The 24,877-nt window shown below is 40.0% G+C and overlaps 1 protein-coding gene across 1 annotated transcript in view; it reads left to right on the top strand.

The window, feature by feature from the left end:
* The window catches only part of snx29 (sorting nexin 29), a 77,487-nt gene that overhangs the window by 40,631 nt on the left and 11,979 nt on the right, over positions 1–24,877 (top strand). Inside the window, exons 17-20 of the mRNA XM_046853665.1 lie at positions 6,004–6,120; positions 7,902–7,957; positions 8,497–8,578; positions 19,324–19,464. Coding sequence (XP_046709621.1) covers positions 6,004–6,120; positions 7,902–7,957; positions 8,497–8,578; positions 19,324–19,464 — 396 coding nt within the window. The remainder of the gene's footprint in view (positions 1–6,003; positions 6,121–7,901; positions 7,958–8,496; positions 8,579–19,323; positions 19,465–24,877) is intronic.

The raw sequence follows: 24,877 nt of genomic DNA, 5'->3' as shown, positions 1-24,877 counted from the left end.
CAATGCATTAGACAGAAGGGGTAAAGACACCGAGATTACTACTTATTACGACCACGCTAAACAGAAAAGCATCACAGAATGCACAAGGCTTTAAGGGAGTCTATTGATTTGCAGTTACTCTTGATGTCTTGTCCATTCAGGGATGCTTTTCTACAAAGTCATTGATTTGCAGTCACACTGAAAAGCTATTGCTATTGTTCTCCTTCATCATTTGAAGGAATATTTCTATTCTGTATGAATGTGGCCCCATGCAAGGACATGAGATTTTTGGACGGATGTCTTCAGACAGCACTGTCAATGACATTAACAAAAGATGAATAATATTGAAAAAAGTCTGCATTTGCAGTGATATTATAGTTTTGCAAAATTCAAGGGTTTAAATCGAAATAGCAATTTGCCAGTATAAGAGGTCAGAGGTAAATGGCTAGATAGTTTCAAGATAACAGGAAGTCTAAAGCTACTGAAATAACTCAGTATTTTTACAAACACGCCGAGGCAAAAGACATCAAACCTCGAGGAAGACAGGATACAACAGCAGAAGACCACTTCAGATTCTACTCCTGTCAGCCGAGAACAGGAATCTATTGCTAAAGTGGGCACAGGCACGCCGACACCGGACAGCTGAAGATCGGAAAAGACAGAGATTTTCTAAAATTTTCACTCGTATAAAACCGGCCCAGTGCAAATCTGTCACTGGCTATCTCTTCCTCTCATTCATAGAACTTTATATTAAAAACTTTTTTTTTTTTTTAGTCCTTGTTATAATGCTACTCTTTGTGTGTCATATGCAATTAATTTTTCCCGAACGGATATGGGAACAGTTTGACATCATGCGTCATATTATCTTTTTCCCAATCATACTGTTCTATGATGATGATGATAAAGTGTGCCTTTATTTGCTGCACAGTTAGTTGAGAGACGTCTATCGCAGTCATTAAGTGGCCTGTGTGATGAGGTTAATTAGAGTAACGTGAGAGCGATAAAATCTTCAAAAACTGTATATGTTTGCTTAATGAAGATTAGTGATCAACTAATGAGTTGATGAATATTAAGTTGATGTGCTGGAAAGTGTTATGTATTTCGAATAAATGCAGGATTGACCTTTTATTTCTCGCAACTGATTTTTATCTCTCTGTTGGTTTTGCTTTTCTCTCTCTCTCTCTTTAGGATTTGTTGCTAAATTTCTCCGGCTGCACTCTTCTGCTTTCAGTGATTTTTTTTTCTTTTCTTATTAGGATCCTTTTGGCGAGCTGCTAAAACCCTGTCTGTCAGAGTGAATTGTCTGGAGTAGATACTGACACCAGCATTCATTCATTCTCTTTCTCTCTCTTTCTCTCTCTCTCTCTCTCTCTCTCTCTCTCTCTCTCTCTCTCTTGATTTTCTCTCGCTTTTCTCTCGCTATCTCACTTGCTGCTGCACGTTCTCGCTCTGCTGCTAGTTCAGGACTGTTTGCGTTTGCTAAGCCTGTTCTCTCTGTTTGTCCCTCAAACTTGTTTCACATCCAATTACAGGCATTAGAGCTGCATCAGGCCACACTGCTCCCAGTCCTGATTATACTCTCTTCCACTCATGACACCTCAGCAACATCTTTCTCTCGCTCTCTCGCTCCAATTTGATTCAATTCAGTTTTTACAGTTCACAATTACAGCAATGACAAAGCATTAAGAGTAGAATTATTTCAATTTACAATACCATAGCAATCCCAAATACAGAGTAAACACTCAAACTGTAACAGAGCAAACATTAGTGTTGGTTATAGTGTGGAATCGAGGATGGAAAGTTCTAATATGAAGGTCTGTTGCTGTTGCACGGTGTGTGCATGATGCCCTAAAACCATGATTTCTTTTCATGGTCTATCTAAGTGTCCTACTTGTGTAGTCGCTGTCCCTGGGCTCAGGCTATCAGCTATGGTTTTCTTTTAGGGCTGAATAACTTGGCTTTTTACTCTGCTCAAGTTTGGCTGCTGCATGTAGCGTGTATGTAGCTTCAGGTTCTCGTGTAACCTCAGCATACACAGTTGGGCTTCATCAGCAGCTCTGTAGCAGCTCTATCACTCTGTTTTCCTGAGGAAAGAATTTTATGCCTTTTGAAAATTTTGTACTGGATTTTTCTTGAATGGATGGAGGTTGACCGTTCTTGAATGAATGTACTACAGAAAACATTTCCCCAAAACAACCTAGTAATTGTTGGGGGTGCATTTTTATGTTATGATAAAGACCCTGAATGCTGACATCAGGAAAAGAACCCACAGACCGGATATTTTATAGAACATGTTTGCTTGTGTGTTTGATCAGTTCATTTATAATGCGATTTCTTCACTGCTGATTATACAAATGACAAAGGATCTGAGGATCTGAGGCCTTGAATGGTCTACACTTGAGATCCACAAATATAAAGTAAGCCTTTAAAAAAGAGTTCAGCTCAATTATTTATCTACCTTAATAATTTACATGTGTTTTCTAACCGCAATTTCAAAGCGATGTTTAGTGATTTGAGTGATGTGTTTTTGCTGAGCATAGTTCTAAACAGTCTGCTGCTGATGAACAGTGGTTTGATCTCTTCTGGATCTGCAGAAATGCTGCTGACTGCTGGAGCAGCTTTGCTTCTCTTGCTGGCCATCACGGTACAGCTGCTGGGCTGTGAGCTTGTTGGTTTGTTTGTCTGCACTTTGCAATTTGCACAATTGCCACTGCAGACTTCAGGTAGCTGCTTGGGGTGTGTACTTACCTCAGCAAAGGTGCTGAATGTCCCTTTGCATTGATTAACATGCTGATGGTGCAAGAGATTTTCAGTTGATGTCTATTACAGCATTTCTATGCATTTTGTTCACTGGTTGGTAAAAGAGTAGATCTCTCTCTCTCTCTCTCTCTCTCTCTCTCTCTCTCTCTCTCACTTGTGCTTTCTCTAATCCATTTTTCAACAACACCCATACCTGAGAGCTACATACCACAGAATGCTAAGGAGCTAAAAACAACTCATGCCCAGAACACAGGACACAGGGATTTCTTATCCAAATTATTCGATTTCTTAAGCAGTCTTATGCTCACCGACTTTCTCACTGAAATTACTTTTACCTCATGGGGAAGACGGAGTATAATTGCGATTGGAATAGAGCGTAATTGAGTTTATGCTTTTTGGTTTTAATGAGTCGATTTTTTGAAAGCAACTGTTTAAAAAGTTAGTAGCTTTGCTGAAATGATTTGGTGTTTCTGTATAAATGAATTCTGTTCGAAAGCTTTTGAAAGTTTTTCCCCTCAACATTACAAAATGCCTATTCCCGAACCTTTGAATTGTTCGTTCTTTTTCTTTTATTTCCTAGTTTGGTAAACAGAGCTGCAGCAATAGAAATAATGAACTTTTTGAAGCCATGAGGAGCTTGTTAAAGCTCTCCCCATGCTCTCTGTATATTGCATTGTTATGAGCACATTACCAGCTAGAAACTCGCTGTGTTGAATCTCGCCCTGGGCTCACCTGGACTCACAACTTTCTTAGCAACAAATGAACTGCGAAAATATTGGCAGCTTCCTGCGTGAAAGCGTACCCTTTCCAGCAATTGATAAACTCTTGCTGATTGTGAAGTTATTGTTTAGGTTGCAGTGAAGTGTCTTGGCAGCATGTAATTAGGATAAAAGAGCACAGACGTAAAAGTGCACTTTGGCCTGCAGCAGAAAGCAGTAATGCGCTTTGATATGCTGTCTGATTCCTTTGGCCTGCCTTGTTTTGGTAGATTGGAGCCACCAGGCAGCTAAAGTCTGAGAATACACTCTCACAGACTGTGAACAGGACCTTTTCTCCTTTCTCATCCTCACACATGCACACACACACACACACACACACACACACACACACACACACACACACACACACACTTTCAAAGAAAATTAATTGGGTTCCTTCACGCTTAAAATTAATTCCCATTTTTAATGTCCCATTTAAAAGCTTGGATACTAAATAAATAATTAAACTGAGAGTGTGTGTGTGTGTGTGAGTGAGTGAGTGAGTGAGAGAGAGAGAGAGAGAGAGAGATGGAGCAGCTTGCCTTTGTGTGTGGGTGTTGGAGATGCAACAGTACTCACATGTTGCTTCTGAGTATGCAGGATGTGTCTGGGATACAGTAGACTGCTTACACACAACACACACACACACACACACATACACAGTGAAATATGTCACTTTCCTGGAAGCTCACCAATTATGGTATCTTCAAAGCTCCGTTTTTTGGGGCAGTAGTCAATTAGGGCACTACTGTGTTTTTATACAGTTTTTACCAGCAGCACTGATGTGCTTCATCCAGTCTGTCATTTCCGTCTTCCTTCCCGAAAGCACTTCCTCTTCAACTGGGAGTGGAGAGATCGAAGCATTTTGACCTTGGCTGGTTGATTTTCATCCTGCAGCCTCCCATGCTTTGTTGTTCTGGTTTGTTTTATAAGCTGAAGAGGTTTTGATTTGTGGAGTCCTTCTTCAACATGTCAGATAAGAGACTTGTAAAGACGTCTTCATGCATTGAATGCATCGAATCAAAGCTATTTAAAGAACCTTATTTCGAGTCATGTTGCAAAAATAGAGGCTGAAACAAACGCCTTATGACTTAAATAAAACACGTGTTTATTCTAAATCCATGCATGCGGCTCTATATGCTAGTACATCACAAGTTTTTGTCCTCTTGAGGTATTTGTAAGAATTATGTAATTCAAAAAGCCTAATTTTGGGGACTGTTAGTGCTGACATTATGCACTGCTAACATTATTTCCAGAGTTTGTGTATGCTGATTATGGGAATGTACGGGTGCGATCTGACCTATAATTGAATCTGCTTACTTGTGAGAACTGTTGAAAGCAGTGAAAGGTAACCGCACTGAGCGAGAAAAGAAATACACAGCTACTATACATCAATTTTGCAACTGATGCAGACGAACATTTCTTTATTTTTTTTACTATAAAAAAAAAAAGAAATATAGATTTATTGCTAAACCATAGATTTATTGTTAACCTGCTTGGCAAGTATTCGAATTCTACTGCATAATAATTATGGTTAGGGTTAGGGTTAGGGTGTAGTCTTAATGTGTACATGATACATTTATAATTGTTTAATATCCTGACATACATATATTGAGTGATATTCCCCCCCCACTGTTGTGTATAAGCACTTTGTCATCTGTTTTTATCCTTGTTGATTTCGTAGGAAGCCGAACGACACACAGGTTTCACTTCATATTAAATAAATGGCAGATCCTGTAATTTCTGTATCCGTCACTTTCGCCAAACCATGAAGCGACACGTCATTGTGATTTTGCAGAGCACTTATTTTTATTTTTTTGGAAAGTGTCTCTAATTTTTAGATTGGTCTGCACCTGGTTTCTATGTTGAGCTATTAACTTTTAAATTCATCTATAGGAAGGGACACCAACAAACATGTCAGACTTGACGTAATTCATCTGTCAGGCGAGGCATTGCTTTCCCAAATGTACATTGACACATGATTTCCATAAGCAAATGAATGCTGGCTTGGGCTGCTTGGCATGGTGAGCTACCGCCGTCTCCGTCACTTAGGTGCTCTGACAGTTGATGAGCCGTCTGGCAGCAGTGCAACTGGCTCTAATGAGGAGCCTTTCCAACCATAACCACACACACATACACTGCTACCTGTGAGAGACCTACTCCGTCCGTCAGCTGACCAGCCAAACAGCTTTTCCACAATGTTATTTTTAATAGTTCATATTATGTATTTTAATGGCTTTTTCCACATGGCTGGCTGCATAGATGTGTGTTTTACTTTTTTATTCAGTGGTCGGAAGGGATTGCATTTTTTCCTTTTTTTTTTTTTTTTTTTTAAACGTTTATAAACTTTAAGAGTTTACTCATTTGGCAGATGCTTAAACTTAAAAGGGATGAATAAGACACAATCGAGGTAGTTGAGGCCCTGACTCAGGGACCCAACAATAGCTTTCTGGCTGTCTGAGGATTTTAACTCAGTCAAATGTGTGTGTGTGTTTGTGTGTTATAGGTGGCTGAGATGCATGGTGAGCTAATTGAATTCAACGAGAGGCTGTATCGTTCACTTATAGCTAAAGACAACCTGATCGGCCAGATGAGACAGGAGCTTATCGACCTACGAGGCCCGGTGAGTGCACCCAGACACACACTTATTTAGAAACACACACACACCTTTGCACATGGATGAGATATCTCCTCCGACACCTAGTAAATCATCATGTTCCCTTTTTCTATCTCTACAGCACAGGCTCTCTTTGTCTCCCTCCATAGGTTTGCTCCCTCTTCAATCAATAACTCTCACTGTCTTGCTCTGTCAGGCATACACACACACACACACACACACACACAGACTGTTCTAATCATAGACATGGTCATGAACTCTGTCTCTTCTCTGTGTTATCAGTGTGTTCAGGTGATATATTGTACATATCTCCAGCACATGTATATATAAAACTGATCCAGGCTATTACCAAGAGTGCAGCTTGAGCAGGGCCATACAAATTGCTTTAACATTCTGCCTGTTAGGAATCTTCAAAGCATTGAGTATCACTTGCCAAGTAATGCGTGGCCTCTAACAGTCTTTAAACAGTATTTCAACCAGGATCCATGCATTCACATTGGCCGCGAAGATCCTTTAAGTACATTTCTTATACAAAAATGATCGAATTTCCATTTTGAAAACACTTGAGAGCTTGTTTTTCTCCTTTATCTTCTCTTTATGTGCTCTGTGTTCTTAGAATTTGATGGTGATTCATTCATAAATGACCTCCTAATGCAACAGGGCATTCAGCGGACAAAGAGCCTCATTCACCGTTAATTGGCAACAGTTCCATCATTTCTGAATGACTCCAATTTCCAGACATTTCTTCTGTTCTTCTTGATAGGTTTTAGGTCTTTTGCTTGCTATTTTCGCTTCATCAAAATGCGTCATCAAAAATGTAGTCATAACGACATCCTCTTCTTAGCTAATTTTAGCAAATTTAGGCTTATATATTATTTCTAATTATAGGATTTTTTTTTTCTTTTTAATACAATTATTTTTTTTTCTACCAGAATATAATTTGTTGTTTGTGCAGAACATAAAACAGAAAAAGGCAGCACACACCACAGGTTTCGGCAGCTGAAACAAGGTTTATCTGGTTAACAGCTGTGTATAATTGTGGGGTTTGCTATAAAGTATTTAGAAGCATGGTTTTGAAGCGATTGTGCAGTGGCATGTATCACAGTGCGCTTGGGAAATCTTGCAGCGCTCACATGTTGATCGTTTTTGAAGCTACTTAATAAGCATTAAAGGCCTGAGCACGCAAGCACAACACTATTCCAGTTGTAGTGTGACGGGGTATAGGGACTTTAGAGAAAGCCGCATGGCTCTGTTTCATCCCGGGCATCAAATGGCGTATGCTTATGTATTAAACTGACCTTGACTTGCTCTGGTGTTTGAGCTCATGTTTTACATCTCGTCTCTGCTGCCAATGTGCAAGAGTACATGACCCTGATAAATGCTAACATTACATCTGATCCACTGAGGGAGGAAAAGCATATATATACACACACACACACACACACACACACACACACACTCATAAAGAGGATTACAGCACTGCTGCTCAGAGTGATTTATAGAACATGCTAATGCTTTAGTGTAATATTTAGCAAATGTATTCCATTCTGAGCTTTTCATTTGTTTATTGTTTTAATAATAAATAATAAAGTTTTTCGAGCAGCGTTGTCCTCAAATTAAAATCCTCCATGCATACGCACCGATATTAAAGAGGCAAACAATTATTGTTTTTTTTTCTTTGAAAGCCTCGTTACATTTTAAAGACCTTCAAGGAAAAGTATTGATCGGGTGAAAACAGTGCACTCAAACAATTCACTATTAAAATTTTTTTTCTTCTGCTCATATAGGTGCCTGGAGACCTGAGTCAGACCTCTGATGATCCCAGTCTCTCTGACTTTGAGACGTAAGTGCGTCCTGCTCTAGACAGTGATGAGTAGATGGTATATAGTGCTATACATTATTTCAATAAGTACTACTGTATAACCAGTAGGCTAACTGTGTCATATTGAGCTGAACTGTAGTAATATGAATAGTGTGGTTTAATACTTGTGCTTTCTGAAAAGTACCAAAAAAGCTACCATTCCTACCATGCTGTGACCTTTGAAGCATAAGGGTGTCTCATTTTCTCTACCAGACCTTCATTGATTATAGTGAGAAAAGGAAATTGCGCACAGAGCATGCTGAGAATCCTGCTCATAGCACCTACGTCTTGTAATAACCGCTGATGAAAATGCTAGATATGGTATTGGCACTTAATCCATATTGTCTATGACGCATGTAGCTCTTTATGGAAAAGCTCTGGCTGTGTTAAATCTCTGGTTCACAAAACTTCTCTTACATGCTGCAGAGTTGATTAACATTAATGTTTTGAATGCTGCCTTCTTTGTGACGTCTATGCTATAGATTAGTGGCCTGAATACTGTATTCTATTCTTTCCCCTAGAGCTCACCGCGCTCTTGTCAATGTGTGGATCCCCTCCGTCTTTCTGCAAGGCCGGGCTGCCAACGCCTATCACATCTACCAGGTATCATGTCACCTGCCATGTTCATCTAGTTGCATGCCTCAAATAAATCCTACCACTTTGCATGCAGTTGAGGAAAATCTTCTTAATAACCATGTCTGGGCATTGCAGGAAACATTTTGTTCCGTACGCATACGGCTGTCCTCACCCAGGATGTCTTATTGACCTGGTTTGTCAGGCATGTCATACCGTGTGCTTCCTGAGCCCTGTGTACCTCCATGCTTTTTAAGCATGGCTGCTCTTGTGACTGAGCTCTGTCCTGCCTAATAGAGCAATGAGCCGACTGATGCAAATGTGTCCGACAAGAATGAACATGTGGGACGCTTGTGTTCTTTTAACATAGGGCAGTGCTAAAAGTTAATCACAGATCATTTAGATTAAAGGGTTTTATTCAAGTAAAGCAGTTCTTTAGTGTAGTTTACTGCTAAGAGAGGTTGGTTGTCCTTTATTTAATTACTTTATTCCCCAAAGTCAGACGTGGTAATCACTAAAGCAGCCAGGTCAGTTGTTGCTAACTGTGGTTTCACCTTGATGGCTTTTCCGTTTAGCCCCTGTTTGTAAACAGGTCTAAAGAATCCCTTTAGCTTTTTTTTAATTATTATGGTGCTTGCACCTCTCAGCCATAGTGTCCTGGCTTTAATTTGAATGTTCCTGTCGATGTGGGTTTCCTCTGGTTTTCCTCTCACCCCTTAAAAACACCCCAGTTTTCTCCCACCCCTTTAAAAAATATACATGCTGAATTGGCTATATAAGATCGTCTCGAGGTGTGACAAGAGTGTGTGAATAAGTGTGAACCTGGTGTCCTGTAATGGACTGGAGTCCTATCCAATGATTTGAAAAGATCTCCTATTGCATCTATTGATGTAATGGGTCTGTTAGTGGGGCTAAACATCCTGTTCTCAAGTGATACACCTGATCCACATCTGTGCGTTTCTCTGTACGAATCCTGCCGCCCGAGTAAAAACACTGTGTTTGATGTCCATTATAGGAGCATTAGAGTGCTCATCACTTATCTGTGTTTACTGTAGAACACACATTAGTGAAAGATAACTCTGCAATCTGCTGATTGTGTATTGTAATAAATTACTGGGCATATACTTGTGTGGATGTCACTGGGTTATCTTCTGTATAGAGACGTGTGCTATTTGTTTAAGTGTGGTCAAGTGTGTGCCTCTTAGGTATCTTATGTTCAGAATGTGCACTGATCCGAGCAGTGAAGCACCTGATTTATCTTGGGTCTAAATCTGGCTGGCTCTTTTGTAAAAAAAAAATAAATAAAAAAAATAAAAATAAAAATAAAAAGAGTAAAAAAAAAAAAAGTTCCTCTTGTGAAGGCTAAGGCTGAAGATAGTCCTTGGGGACGCTGGAAGTTTCCGTGGCTGGCCAGGCAGCGGCGGCTGTGTAGGTACGGCTGAACAAAAAGTTTTTGTGAATCCACGAAGAAGTAGAGCATCTCCCACAGGACGGATTTTCAGCCTTGAAATTATGTGTGTGTGTGTGAGGAAAATAAGATCCAAATGACTTTGGGTGCCTATAGAAAAGAGTGTAACTGATTGTCAGTTATATTGCTGCTGCTTTGTTTTGCTGTGAGGAATTCCTCACCCTCCCTTTATTGTCACATAATGAAAAAATATAACAGCTGCGCCAAAAGCACTTGCTCAGTCTTATGGAATTTCAGTGTGAAAGGGTTATAAAAAAAAGTGGGTTTAATGACCCTGTCAAAGGAATACTCACCTTAATCCTTTGCCACAGAGGCTGCTTTTCATGACCTTCCTAACCAGGTTTGTCGTGTGTGTGTGTGTGTGTGTGTGTGTGTGTGTGTGTGTGTGTGTGTGTATCATTGCCAGTAGAGAGACAAAGTGTGAAGTTGGTGTAAAAGCCTCATTTTCAGTGTTACTGTCAGTCTGCCTTTGCAAAATGTTCGCTCTGCATGCATTCCCACAGCAACAAGAAAGAGATTTATCAAGGGATTCTAACAATGACCAGACGCTCAACTGCCTCAATGCAACCAGAATCCTTCTATCTGTAATTTTAACGCCCGATCAGTAAACACGGTCTTGTAACACCGCTGTCATTGTGATTACAGAGAATCCTGATTGCCTGCTAATGAAAGAAGTATTGAATACACCAAGGAGGTTTCCCTGTTCAAACACACCTGACTCAGACATAAAGGACTTATAATTAAGTAATGCATTTTGCATGAACCTGACACAGTGCCTGTGTCTGGTCCGATTTTGCTCGATCTCCTTATTGTGTAAGAAGCCGTTCAGAGTAGGAAGCAGTATCGGTTTCTCCAGGAACTCCAGCATGCAAAATCCACACAGTCTTCAAATAAGTTATTCCCTTGTAGTTGTGAGCCAGCTGAGGCCAATCTCTCTCGCAACTCAGCAAAGTTTTAACTTTTTTTTATTAGGTTAATGGGATTTCATAATTCTTGTTTTTTTCCCCTTCCTGTCTCAGCGTGTTTATTTGAATTCCAAATAGTTGCCATTTCTTATGATTAGTGTAGCTAGGCTGCAAAAGTGTGTGCCATTATTAATGTGTGTGTCAGCTCGGGGGCAGAGGGAGGGAGAGAGTGTGTGTGAGAGAGAGAGAGAGAAAGAGAGGGAGGGCGAAATATAGCACACTTGCTTGCATACTCTGCAGTTATTGTATAGAAGTTTGTAGTTAATGATTTGTCTACTGATAGAACAGAATATGGATATATGAAGTCACATCCATTGAATTTCTATAAATCTGCACTGTGAAACCGAGACTCGCTGCATGATTCATATCCTCTACATTCCCACTGAACACATCATAGGATGTCGAAAAGCCTTTAATATCAGCTGCTTCTATTTTTCTAGTCAGCGAAACCGTATCAGAGCTCGGTTTAGCGTCTGAAAGAAGGGAATCGCAATCTGCATGTACAACTTTGATGTGATTTGCAGCTGAAGTATGCCCATGTATCTATGCATGATATTATTCAGATTATGGTATAATGATTCATGTGATCAGGTTGCCACCAATTAGGATGCTAAGTTTAATGATGATGTTGATTATTAATAGAGGCAAATCATTTCTGGGTTGTTATTAATCACAACACAATCCCCACATGAACATTTAAAAATTGCCTCTGAGCTCTTGTGCTTTGCTTGGTGTTTCTGATTGAAGTCTCATACAGACAATGATAGAGACATATCTGAAATTGATGTTAGGCTGCTGTTAGCACCAGCGTGGGCATTTAGGACAAGCATATTACATGTCCCAGCTATCAGATTTTCATTCACAGTTGCCCGGCAGACAAGCGGGTTGATATAGTGGTTGATATACGGGTTCAGAACTGTTGATATTCACTTACCCAACAACCAGTAAGAAAAGAAATCTACTCTCTATTAATGTTTCTAAAAGAAATGTTTACATTTGTTATGTTTGTTTAAATGCAATACACTCTTATTGCTGCACACATTCTCAGAACAAATAGCAACTAAGCTGTAACTTTCCATGTCGCTGGGGTCTTTAATGTGTAACTTATACCCTAAACACACCCTATAGAGTAGGTTTAAAGCTTTACAGAAGTGCACGAGTTCCCCTTAAGGTCCAATTTTTTTTTTAATATATATATATTTTATGGTTGGCTTTATTCTACATTCGATTTCTTGGTGGAGTCTCTTACTGTTGTTGTGCAAAGTGAGGATGTGGTTTGTCTGTTGGTAGATTTACTAGGCATATTAATTAGCTTGAGCAGATGCTAGGCACATTTCCAAAATCAGGATATGGAAACAGTGACACACAAAAAAAAAGAGTGGAATTCAGTAGAGTGCGTTATAAAAGCTCTAAAATGATTCAAATGCTTACCCAGTGCAGTTACCTCACATTTAAACATTACGCACTGTTGCTAGATATGTCTTTAAATGTAACAAGCACATTTGAGTGTTCACATGTGAGCTGGTATTGACTGTGAGGTGACTTCATAATTTGTTCGGCCCATGTGCTCATGTCGTAGGGATTCAACCTACAAATTAGACATGGAGTTGAACTAGACTTTATTATTTTGATTAGAGACCATTGCAGGTTATTGTTGGGTTGTACCAGACCAGGTTATGGCTTCCTGGCAAAGGCAACCAGAAAGCACAGGTCAATGATGAGCCTAACAAGGTTGGTAGGACATTTGGTGAACAGTTCCTAGTACAGCACCACAAATGTATTGATCCAATCTCCACTGTAGTGTTTAGGTTATTTTCTGTTTAAAGACCCTTCTTTAATGCAAATCCATTCACTAAAAGCTTTGACCTCTGACCATAGAACCTAGTTGCAGCTAGCATCTATGAATCTACTTAGCCTTATGTACATACTCAGATCAGGAATAAAACAGTCCTGACCCGTCGAACATTAACAGACAGCGTTAACTTCAGCAATATGAGCTACAGAAGCTCGCCTGTTGGATCCACACGGATCAGCCTTCATTCCCCACCTGCATCAGTGAGCTTTTACTTTCCATAACCCTGTCACCGGTTCACCACTGTTCCTTCCTTGAACCACTTTTGGTAGATACCAGTGGTGAATGAAGTACATGTAGCAGGTACTTGAGTAAAAGAGAGATCCACTCTGTAAAATGTTTCTCCAGTAAAATTAAAAGTGCTCCCTTTAAACTTTCGTTCGAGTAAAAAAAGCCTCAGTTTATGTAAAAAAGACTATCTAACAATCTATTAATAGAATAATAGTTAGTTAAACACTGATTGATATCTTATAAATGATCATGAGCCCAAAATCTTCTTTTTAACCTTTTAAAAAATCATGCAAAAAAGGCTACAGGCGAGTTTGAGTCAGGAGTTTTTTCCATCATTTGTTCCTCTCAAAATGTCCTGCTTGCTGTTGAACTTCATACACATCTTTATCTTTTGCATGTTTGCCCCTATATCTTTCCTCTTTTTGCCTAAATTGGGCTTCTGAGAGTTTAGACCTTTTTTGTCATCGATAATTTTAATGTGGATTCATCTCTTTTTACTGACATGACGTCACCCAACCCCCATCTCTCCTTTCTGAGTGTAAGAGCGAGGGAACTTCTCAGGGCAGTGGGTGCAGACTCCGAGTCCCGAACAGGTTCATTCACCGTGACAGAATAGAATAGAATAGGATAGAATAATTGATGCAATTGTGCAAATGAGTGGTAAAAAAACAAAACAAGTAAAATTTTTTTTTGCAGAAAAGCGTCTTGCCAACCACCAGGCAGCCTAAATCCACCACTGCAAAGGAACACAAGAGCTGCAGTTTTGGAGATGCTCTGACCCAGTTGACTAGCCATTACAATTTGGCCCTTGTCAAACTCATTCAAATCTTTACGCTTGCTCATTTTTCCTACTTTTAAACAAATCTCCAACCCTGATCCTTGTGGTCATTGTCTTAGGTACCACCCTATCAGTGAATATGCCATTTTCAGATATGTAGCTATTTTTAGAAACACTGACTGATTTTATTGAGGTTCACACACTTTTCCCTTTATTTCATTTGTGTATTCTTTTATGTTAATAAATGACTTAAGAAATTTGACCTCTGTTTCACATCATATTTAAACCCTAGTGAAACAGGAAGTAACTGACGACCAATTTAGAGGTTCTCATTATGTTAGTATAATTTGTATATGTGCCTCACTTTCACACATGCTTTTGTCAAAAGGTTCACATATTTTCATCTACTTAACTACCTAATGTTTTTTTTGCTGAACGTTTCTGTGTAAATGAATGAAACCAGAGCCTCTTACTGCTTTTCTGTGCAGACAAGAAATGGTGACAAATGAAAGTTATCGACTGTAGTTTGTTAAACTCTGCAGGAGAGAGAATATGAGGGAGAGTGAAAGAGTGAGAGGGAGACTGTGAATGTTTAACCTTTTAAACTGGCTCTCATTACAAAGCTGGGATGATCTTCTGTTCATCCTCATTATGGTGGCTGAGCAGCCGACACACACACACACACACACACACACACACACACACACACACACACACACACACACACACACACACACATATTGCTCATTCATATGGATGAGAGAGCAGCAGCACACTGGCACTAAGACCTCACTGACAAGTCGAGAGGCTGAAGGGAAGAGGCAGCTATTCACTTACACTTATTTCTTTCTTTTCCAGGGTTCTCGTCTTCTCTTGTCTCCTCTCGTCTCATATTGTCTCCTCTCCTTGTGTCCCCTCTCCTCTCGCCTTTTCTCCTCTTCTCTTTACTTGTCTCCTCCTCTCCTCTTTCCCTCCTTGACTCCTGTCCTCTTTCCCCTCTTCTTTTCTCACTTTCCCTTTCCGTGGCTCCTCTTCTTTCATCTTCTCGCTGGCCTCCTCTCCTATTCTCTTCCCTCCTTTCATCTCTTCATCTTTCCTCTCGTCTTGTCTACTTTCGCCTTTTTTGCTTTTTTTTTTTGGTTTGCAACCGACGTTTATATCCGTGGCTTTACAGAATGGGATGTAAATCGGCAGAAATCATCCTCTTTTTCTCGGATAAATCGCACGCACGGGCATTTTTGACAGCTTTCATGGACTGCAATTGCATTTCCGATTAATGCTTCAAAGGAATATGTTTGCACTCTTCATGTACAGTTCACTCAGAGTTATTAATATATTCTTTTTTTCCACTCATGAATGCTCTCTCTGTATCTCCTCGTAGATTTTATAACTGTCACACCCCAGTTGGTTAAATAACCAGCACTTTATAGTGAAGTAGAATTAGTGGTAATGCGTTTCTCACTTCCGCTCAGTAAATAAATAGCAGTGCATATGAAATAATGGTGCATAGCATTCATTTACCTTTTGATTGTTGTCTCAGCGTGAGCTGTCAAAATAAATCAGAACATTTCCTCCTTACCACTGGCTCCACGCTGGGATCCTGGTAATAACGATTCATGCATGCAGTCGTTTGTCTATTGTTTTGGCTTTTTTTCCCCTTCCTGTAAGATTGCCACCAACTTGTGCTTATCACATCCTTTTACTCCTCATTCTAAATTCAGCCACTGTCACTTCCTCTAATGATCCCCTCAGTGAAGCTCAGACACTAATCGGCTTCCTCGCTGTGCTGTGTGTCCTCACCGAGCTCACCTGGACTTCAAGTGATTATGGGCCCATCAGCTGTTCTGTGCTGCTGCAGCTGCCAAATGTCACTTTACGCACTTTCGCTTCCTCCATCACTCCCCCCCATGAGCGATCTATCTTGCTGGCGTTTTTTTCTGCTACATGACCAGACAGCCCGCGTGGTGCTTGAGGATCAGTTACATGGCAACTACAAAGAGTTGACTTTATTACACTTCAGGTCTTTTTAACAAGTGAGATCAATAAGTGCCGGACGAAAAGGTCAGATGTGCTTCTCTCCCATCGTTCGCTCTCTGCAACTTGCTGTAAGTTGTTGTTACGCTTTTGTACATCAGAGCGCCGCTGCCAACTGCTCTTACTGCCTTTTTTGTTTACATGCTTTTAAAGAGGCCGGATAAGGTCAGCCTGTCATGTTCAACCTTTTGATTATTGTTGATTGGTTAGTTCAGTTTTTGCCTTTGAGAATTTTCGGATGGTGATGTATTTTATTAGTGCCTCATTCCACATTCCACAACGGTGGTCAAATTTATTGCTGGATTCTTTTATAGCAGAGTAAATTATGCCAGTATGAACACACACACACACACACACACACACACACACACACACACACACACACACACACCATCACCTGAGAATTACTCGATTTTGCACACAGGTGACAGATGCTGCCGCTGAATATTTCTAATTAACGAGTCCCTCCTCACTCCTTATTGCTCCCACTTCTTTCTCTCTCTCTTTTTCTCTCTCTCTCTCCCTCTCTTCCCTTTGTCCTGAAAATATTTTTTCTAAATAAAATTCGGGCTAATTTGCCAGTCTTTGTAGATTTGTAGAGGGAAAACGTTAACTGGGCTTGCATATCAAATGATCAGTTCTTATGTTTCCTTTGCAGCCACTTGTTCTTTTATACAAAGAAGGCTGGCTGTAGAATGGCTGTAATTACACTGTGCAGGTGAATGTATTCTTTAACATGTGCTCCTGGTGCCAATTCTCTGCACAGTTTGAGACCAGACAGCCTTTAAGCACACAAAAGAATCAATGTGAAACAGACGCCAGCCAGCTTGAGTAGGATTTCCACTAGGATCTTGGCCAAAAGGCGCACCTGTTAAGACAGGAACTAGTCATGACCGAAAATAGTTTTTGACAGTGCTCTTCCGTTACCTCGCTCACAACTGCAACCCCCCCTGCGACTTGGACAGGCTCAAATAAACCCCACAGGTTTGACAGTGAGTGTCTGCTCGCTATAGCGCAAACTCAGTGTGATCTTCAGGTTCTGTACCTATGGACCCAGACAGTCATTTCTCATTCCTGCACTGACAGGTCCAGTTTCCGCCCTGCTGTCTGTGCTGTGCTGTGCTGTGTGTGTGTGTGCGCCAGTGTGTTTAGACGTAATTATACGTAAGGTCCCTATAGGTTGATGTAGTTGCCCTGGTGAGATGAGGAAGCCTTTCAGTGTGGTACCTCTGGAAATGAATTGGTCAGACCACAGCTTTCATGAAAGCTGAACACCATCAGTTAACCATCCTGCCAAGCTCCATTTAAACCCAACATGTTTCTGTTATAACTGTGCAGCGTGTGGACGCACTGCTCGTGGCATATACACACAAAATCAAGGTGTTTTTATTAGAATGTGTACATGCATGTGTGTGCGCACGTTTGTATGCGTCTCTACAAAATGGCTTTCTTCCATTTCTCAAACCCCTGGTGAGGTACACTTCCTCTATCAACAAGGATATAATGAGATATTGTAAATGCCTTCACGGTTGGGCAAAATATTAGCATCCTCCTCCAGGCTGACATTTGCTTTTAGTATGATTCATTCACTGTGGCTGCTCTTTTTATACTTCCCCTGTAATTTTTTTTTTCTGAAAAATATAAATGCTGTCAAAAGCCACTATCATGTTGAATGATGCATCATGACTTTTGCCAAATGATGTTCCCTGTCTATAATCAAGCAATGTTGTATTATTGATGAGTTAAACATATTTAACACTTGATGTGAACAGATATAATATGTCTGTCAGAGATGTTTTCTTTCTGTGCTTTGATTTTGCATTTCCTGATTATGACCTCTGAAAGAAAGTCATCATTTTTCTTCAAAGCTTTAAAAAAATAAATGCGTGTTTGGACCCATTCCAACATTTCCAGCACATGTAGCCAGAGACATTATTACATTTAATGAAATTTTTATGTCAACAAAGAGTCTATTTCCACTGGTGCAGCGAGTCACGGTCCTCCCCTGTCTTTTATTTTCCAAATTACAAAAGAATTAATTTTCAATTACTGAGTAGAGTGATTGCTCTTTAGAGGATGATCTGTTTCCATAAATATGTATGCTAATGAGGCCACCTCTGTGGGAATGTATTTGCTTTAATACACCATGGGTTTGTGATTTGATTTTCTCCTGTTGAGCTCATGCATCTGTGCGCTTGTCAGGCTTTTTATGTTTGCGTTTATTACAGCATCTGAAAGCCTCCTTTGAATAACAGATACAGTGTCTGTTCAGGACTAATTACATTCTTAATTAATCCAGAGAAGCAGCTGGTATCTACAAAAATAATAATAATATAATTCACACAATACTGGACAGATTTAGGGGTTTTTTTTTTTTGGCCTTATTTTTAAACATAAACACACGTATAAACCATGTATTTTTGTGTCTATTTTATATATATATATATATATATATATATATATATATATATATATATATATATATATATATATAATAAACACATTTAAACTTACTTGATGGCAGATGCAGGCGTCTTAGAATTTTCTCAGCAGATTCATGAGTCAGCCACCTGAGATGCTTTTTCAACAGATTTGAAGATATTCCAGCATATGCTCAGCACTTGTTGGCTGCTTTTCTTCTAAATGAAACTTACTTGGGTGGCAAAATGACAAAGAAATGACAAAATCTGTTCTTGAAATAAATTCATACATATGCATCAACTGTTTTATTTATTTATTAAATGTTTTTATTAAATAAGGTGAAATGTTGAAATGTTCTTAGGGTAAATAACATAATATTCTTTTAGTCAGTTCTCTCTTTGGGTTTTTTAATTTGCTTATTTATTTAAGCTGTTTTGTTGCTTTTATTATTTTAATAAGTTTCTATTAGTTTCTATAAGTTGCTTCATTTTTGTTACTGTGGATCCACATTGCTGTTCTAAAATTAGATTATAAAAAAAAAAAAAGTTGTTAAATGCGATGAACGCATCATAATTAAAGCTTAATCATATGAGATCATATTATGGGTAAACATATTTGGGTTTTTTGCTATTAGCATGCAACTTAACTTTTACTGCCTGAAATTCTGTTTCTGCTCAGTTTTGGTCTCTGCGCACACACATACACACGCACACTTTCATGTGGACCTGTTTTCTCATACACACACATACACAGTTGAAACCCAGTGGACATGCTGCTTCTGATCATGCAGTGATCAAAGGGCCTGCTCAGTTAATTCGAGTATGACTGCAGGGTCTAGAGAGGAGAGGAACAGACGAAAGGTGTGGAAAAAGCTGCAGCATCCTGCCTTGACCCTTTCCTTCACGCTGTTCATTTGCCCATGTTAAGCGCTTTTCCACACTCTCGTGCGTTTGCCCGACCAAGCTCTTTGATGTTATAGAATAGCTGACAATTTGAGACATATTCATTGCACATTCCATGTTTCAGGTATACATCCGGATCTTGGACAACGAGTGGAATGTGTATCGGCGTTACGCAGAGTTCAGAGCGCTCCACAATCATCTGCGTGTCAAGTACCCTCAAGTCGACACGTTCAGCTTTCCCCCTAAAAAGGCGATCGGAAACAAGGTAAGTGCTGCCACTAAATCTCAAACACCCAATGCCGTGTTTTCTCGTCTCGCCTTTCCGGACTCTTAAAATGAATTCTCTGTTCCTCAAATCCATCTGCATCAGAGAGCAGTTTTATTGAAAGATTAGATAAGGTGGGTCTAATAAATAAATAAAAATGCAGCTTCATGGTTTTGTGGTCATTTGCAGCACTCGTTTGCAGTGACCTTGTACATGAAACAGTCTCTTCTCCAGAAGTGGGAGTGTTATTTACCCCGTGATATTATATTTGCCCTGAATTCGAGGCCTTGTGTGCTTGTGTCAGGATGGGAGCGCGATCGATGCCAAACGTGTGATTTAAAGTCTGAAACAATGTGCGTGTCAGAATAAAAGGTGCTCTTTTGAGTTGTAGAGAATTCTAACAAGAAGAAAGTCCAATTACCGCTGCGATATCGTCATTGAGCTTTAGGACAGAGTGTCTTAGAGACTGTTATTATTAACACTTGACATTCAGTTACCCAAAGCTATTACCTATTTTTTTTTTTCACCGCCTGAACCCATCCAGGTGAATCATTACCACTTTTCTTGCATAGCGCCCCCTGTTCTGTCAGGTTGACAAGCGGCGGGTAAAGGGGCTCAGATTGGTTTGGACAGCCTTTGATGCCATGCAACCCTCTGCCCTTTGGCCTCATCAGAGAAGCAGGGTGCATGAGCTAATGAGGCCAGGCTGTTTGGTCAGCCTTCTCTTCCTCTTCTGTCTTTTCATTTCCTTTCTTATTTTGAAGATCAATTGAGCCAGCGATTGGTAATTGGTTCATGGCACTGCTTCCTCTCCTGCTTGTGATTTCTGAAGAAGTGCCAGTTAGACCTGCTGGCTTCTGCTCATGGCTTCAACAGTGGACTTTTCCGAGCATGAAAGCTGATTCTTCAGAACCTAGACATAAGAAAGGCCAATCAAAAGAGACAGTCAACTCGTGGGATGGTGTTTGAAGATCAGTGTGGGCTGGATTTCCAGGTTCACTGCCTGAAGCTAGGTCTTTCCTTTAGCTTTAAATCCCAGCGTATAGGTCTTGGCACTTATCATTTTACTCCGTTACTGCCATTGTACAATTTCCTCTAAAATTCCTTGAGGAATAATGAGTTGCTACGAGGTGCTGACCTCACAGTGATATGCCTGATGTAGATAGTGGTCCATTTTATTTTTAGATTATGTAAAGGAGAAAATCTGCTCTGAGCTCCAATTCCCTCTCTGCTGTCAGTGTTTAATGCAGAAGTGCTGATGACTGCCTGCTTCTAAAGTCTTTGACATGCGAATCTGACTGCAGTATAGAAGCCCTGGGAACGATAAAGAGGGTAAAGAAGGATAAATGAGAGGAAGACACTATAGCGCGGGAGGTTTAACAGTGGCAGAGTGTTTTCGTTGGTTTTATTCAAGTCCGCTGAGATTAGCTGTCATGTTTATCCTGTTATTGTTTCCATGATTGGCCTTTGTGGGCGCTAATCAGTGATGCTTTATAGAGCAAGCCTCAGTCCTTCAGGCAATAAACTGCAGTGGATGAGCCTCTTCTCCTGTCAGATCCTCTGAGGTCAAGAGGGCTCTGTCAATGAGGCTGGCGCAAAGCTTCTCTTTCAACTATATTACATGGAAAAATTCCAAGTTGGATTTTTCCTCATACTGATCCCTCAGGTTACTTTTAAAACAATCCAGTTTTTCCAATGCAAATTATTTGAGGTTTATTATTCTTGTTTATCATTCGTGTTGTACCGGTGCACGAGTGGTACTGATGGTATGCCACTTCAACTGCTGTTATTGTGCAGCTATTCCATTTTCATGCATCCTACATGCACATGTCTTCGGGATTGCGTTTTTATCCAATGTAAAGCTGTTCTCGTCATAAAGTGAAAGAAAACAGACATTTTCAAACCAGTGAGGAAATGCATGAGCGTTGTCCTTGTCAAGCGAACACCCCTGCATTAAAAATAAAACTCTTTTATTTGATTTGGCAGTGCATTTATCCACATAGTCACTCTCTGTAGCCCTAAATGTGTTTTTGAATCCTGTGTTCTCCAGTATCAGATATAAAATCTCAAATTGCTTTCACAAGCCTCATTTTTTTATGGAATCTTCAGTTCTTGCTTGAGGCTAACTAAAGCTTTTGGTGTGTGTTTTTTTCCTGTGCGACCATACTAGCTTTTGACCTTTTACGGATTCCCTTATCAAACTGCCCATCAACATTTTCCAGTAGTTTTATGCTCATTATAGTGTGGCATTAGAGCAGTGGTATGCAGACAGATTAAAGATTTATATTGCCAATATTACTCTGAAACCGCATTAAAATCCCAAGGAAGATTGCTGCAATGTCTTGTCACGGTGGCTCCATGCATGCAGTAGGGCACATCTCCACACTAAGGGAGGCTGTAGATATGCACAATAGACTGCTGGGATTATAGAGGTGTGTACTTTTCATATCTACGTGCCACACTGCCAATAAAACCCCTCAAATATGCCTCAGTGCAGTAGTATACACAGCCTTGACACAGCACTGACTTTGCTTTTATAGGACCATTATTGCAAATCAGCAGCTCATCAACATTGGATTATAGAGCATTTTTGTCCTCTGACTCAATAATCTTTTTATCTTTTTTTTTTTTACTAAAATAAAATTATATATATATATATATATATATATATATATATATATATATATATATATATATATAATATAAAAATATAATTCTTAGCTCCTATGCATCTTCCCCTTTATCTAGGACCTGTCTCTGATCTGCCCCTGTGTAAGCTTCAGCAGGTGTAACGTTAGGTTTCAATAGATGATAAGGGAATACAGTCTCTAACACATTCTCTAGCAGTTCCTCTGCATCTTTTGTACTCATATGCAGCTGATCATCAGTATGTTCACATGGTCGAGTGTACGCTCCTTCTGAAAACTGTTACTGCTTTCGGCTAGTCAAATACAGCAGATAGAACGCTATCATTCTGTTCTTCTCTTAGGTTTGTAATAGTAATTTCACAGGGAGGATAGGTTTTTATGAAAACTTCAATTTTTGCTGTGAGCTACAGCAAACCATTAAACGAACGTATAATTGAGTTATTTTTTTTTTTTTAAGTCTTCCGTCTTATCTCCAAATTTAGTATATGCCTTCTGGCAGTAAAAGTCTTTTTTCACTCAATTTTTTTTTGTAATTTGAATGCACATGAAAGTGGAACCCCATTATTACACCCCAGAAAAAATATGTAGTGTTAAATCCACAGAGTGTTATCATTCTTGACACATCAGGGATGTATGAGTATTGCTGACAAGCAAATTTAATTAGGCTTTCAATGCACTTCATGCACAACACCGTTTTTCACAGTGGGAAATTCTAGTTTGTTGTTGTGAATAAGCTGGTGATGCTCTTCGGTGTTCCGAAATACGAGTATGTGCTGTGGGGGGGTGCTAAAAATGTGCTGCTGCTGCTGGTCTCCAAGCGTCTCACACCCTGTCTGCTTGGGGCATGTCAGATCTCTCCATGCAGAGCTGTCTTGACAGCTCCTAAACAGCTGATTTGTTAGGGCCTGGGCCAGCAGACACGCTAAACGTTCCCAAGTGTGCTTCATCGCATCCGCCTCAACTGCAGCAGCGTGCCCGAGCCCAGGCCGTTAGAACCGAGAATAACGAGATCAAAAAGCACAACTCTCTCGAACTGTCAGTGTCTCTTCTCCATAGTTCAACCTTCTGTACAGTTTAAAGGCTTAGAGGCTTTTTATTAGGATGCAGTTTACAAGTGGCATTTTCAAGACTTTAAATGGGGTGAAGTTTACTTCTATAGCGCTTTTTACAACTCACATTGTCTCAAAGCAGCTTTACAGAATTTTTTAGAGTTAAGGTGAACGAAGTGTATTTATCCCTGATGAGCAGCCATGGCGACTGTGGCAAGGAAAAACTCCCTTAGATGATATAAGGAAGAAACCTTGATAGGAACCAGATGCAAAAGGGGAACCCATCCTCATTTGTGTGATATCAAGAGTGTGATTATAAATCTTTAAACAATACAGAACACTGGAGAGTGAGAACTCATTTTATGAGCGCTGGAATGTGTGATTATGAGTAATGTCCTTCCTACAGTCTTATACAGTCATTTTAGATTATGGAACCAGGCCTAATACTGTAGCTAAAAACAAAAAAGAAAGATTCTCTATCCTATATAAGTCTTAATAAAGCATAATGAGGTTGTTTTTACTGTGTATGTATGAGTTTGCATGCACAAGTAGGAATATATATTTATATATATTTTTTCTCTTTTTTATTATTGTTACATGTTTATTATATATTATCAGTGTTCTCTGGTTTTCTACTGAGTGCTGTGTGATTTTAAACTATTTACAGCTCATTATAATGCAGAGGCAATGTGAAACTGAACCTACACACTTTCCTGTTCATTTTAGCATTGGTTCAAGGAACTTCTGCAGACTTTCTGGTTTCTGCAGAGAGCAACAGATCATTGCCCAAGTCAGATTTACATCTCTGAAGTTTAGAATGCTTCTTGTTAGTTAACAATTCCTCTTCCCAGAATTTATGATTCTCATTTTCGGAGCCTTTTACCATTCCGGCAATTTCCTGGGGGTGTGTTTACAGATACAGATGACTAGCATTTTTTCAGCTGACTTGCAGGGATGAGAAACGTATCTCAGTTTGACCTCTTTTAGTCATCCCTCTATCTTTTCCAGCAGCTGTACTGCACAGATGGCGTGAGGGATGATACTAGTCCTGGAATCCGGAACTGCATTGCTATGGGCGAGGACGGGGCTGCAGGCAAAGTCACAGAGATTGCCAGCCGTTTAGAGCCCGTGCTCTGCCACAGTGTCCTTTTAAGATGACAGACAGCCTCTGACAGCTGTTTTGCTGCCGGCGCTCCTCACAAGACTTTCGTCTGGCTAAACTGTTTAGCAGTTCTGCTCTTCCTCTCATGAGCTTAGTCATTTCTCACCGCTTTTTGCACCAGGCGGGCTGATTTCGGTAACGGGGTGTCAGTCCCTCTCTCGTCCAGCTGTTCTTTTGCGTTCGTGAATTATTCAGAGGCCTTGTTTAGTACGAGGTGCATTAGGTGGCCTATATTTTCCCACATGCGTCTTTTAGTATGCCTTTGTCCAAGTCGGAGAACATTTCCGTGCGCCATGTTTATAATGGCCTGTTATGAATCACGGCGCTCCTTTCATGAATTATGAAAGTCACAGAGCTGAAATAAAGGGTGCAGTGAAGCAACTGAAGAGAAGACAGCAGTTTTTAGGTGTCTTCTGTCTTTCAGGCGGATTTCAAGCGGCCTTAATTGAGCTCTGCATTATCGCTGCATTAAAGATGAAACCCTCAGGAGGATACAGCCCTCGCTTATTATTACTCTTGTTTCCCATCCCTTCTTTTACAACTCAAAGTGAATA

This window comes from Silurus meridionalis, chromosome 7, assembly GCF_014805685.1.
Source record: "Silurus meridionalis isolate SWU-2019-XX chromosome 7, ASM1480568v1, whole genome shotgun sequence".
Classification (NCBI taxonomy): Eukaryota; Metazoa; Chordata; class Actinopteri; order Siluriformes; family Siluridae; genus Silurus; species Silurus meridionalis.
This window is presented reverse-complemented; position numbering and strand designations above follow the sequence as displayed.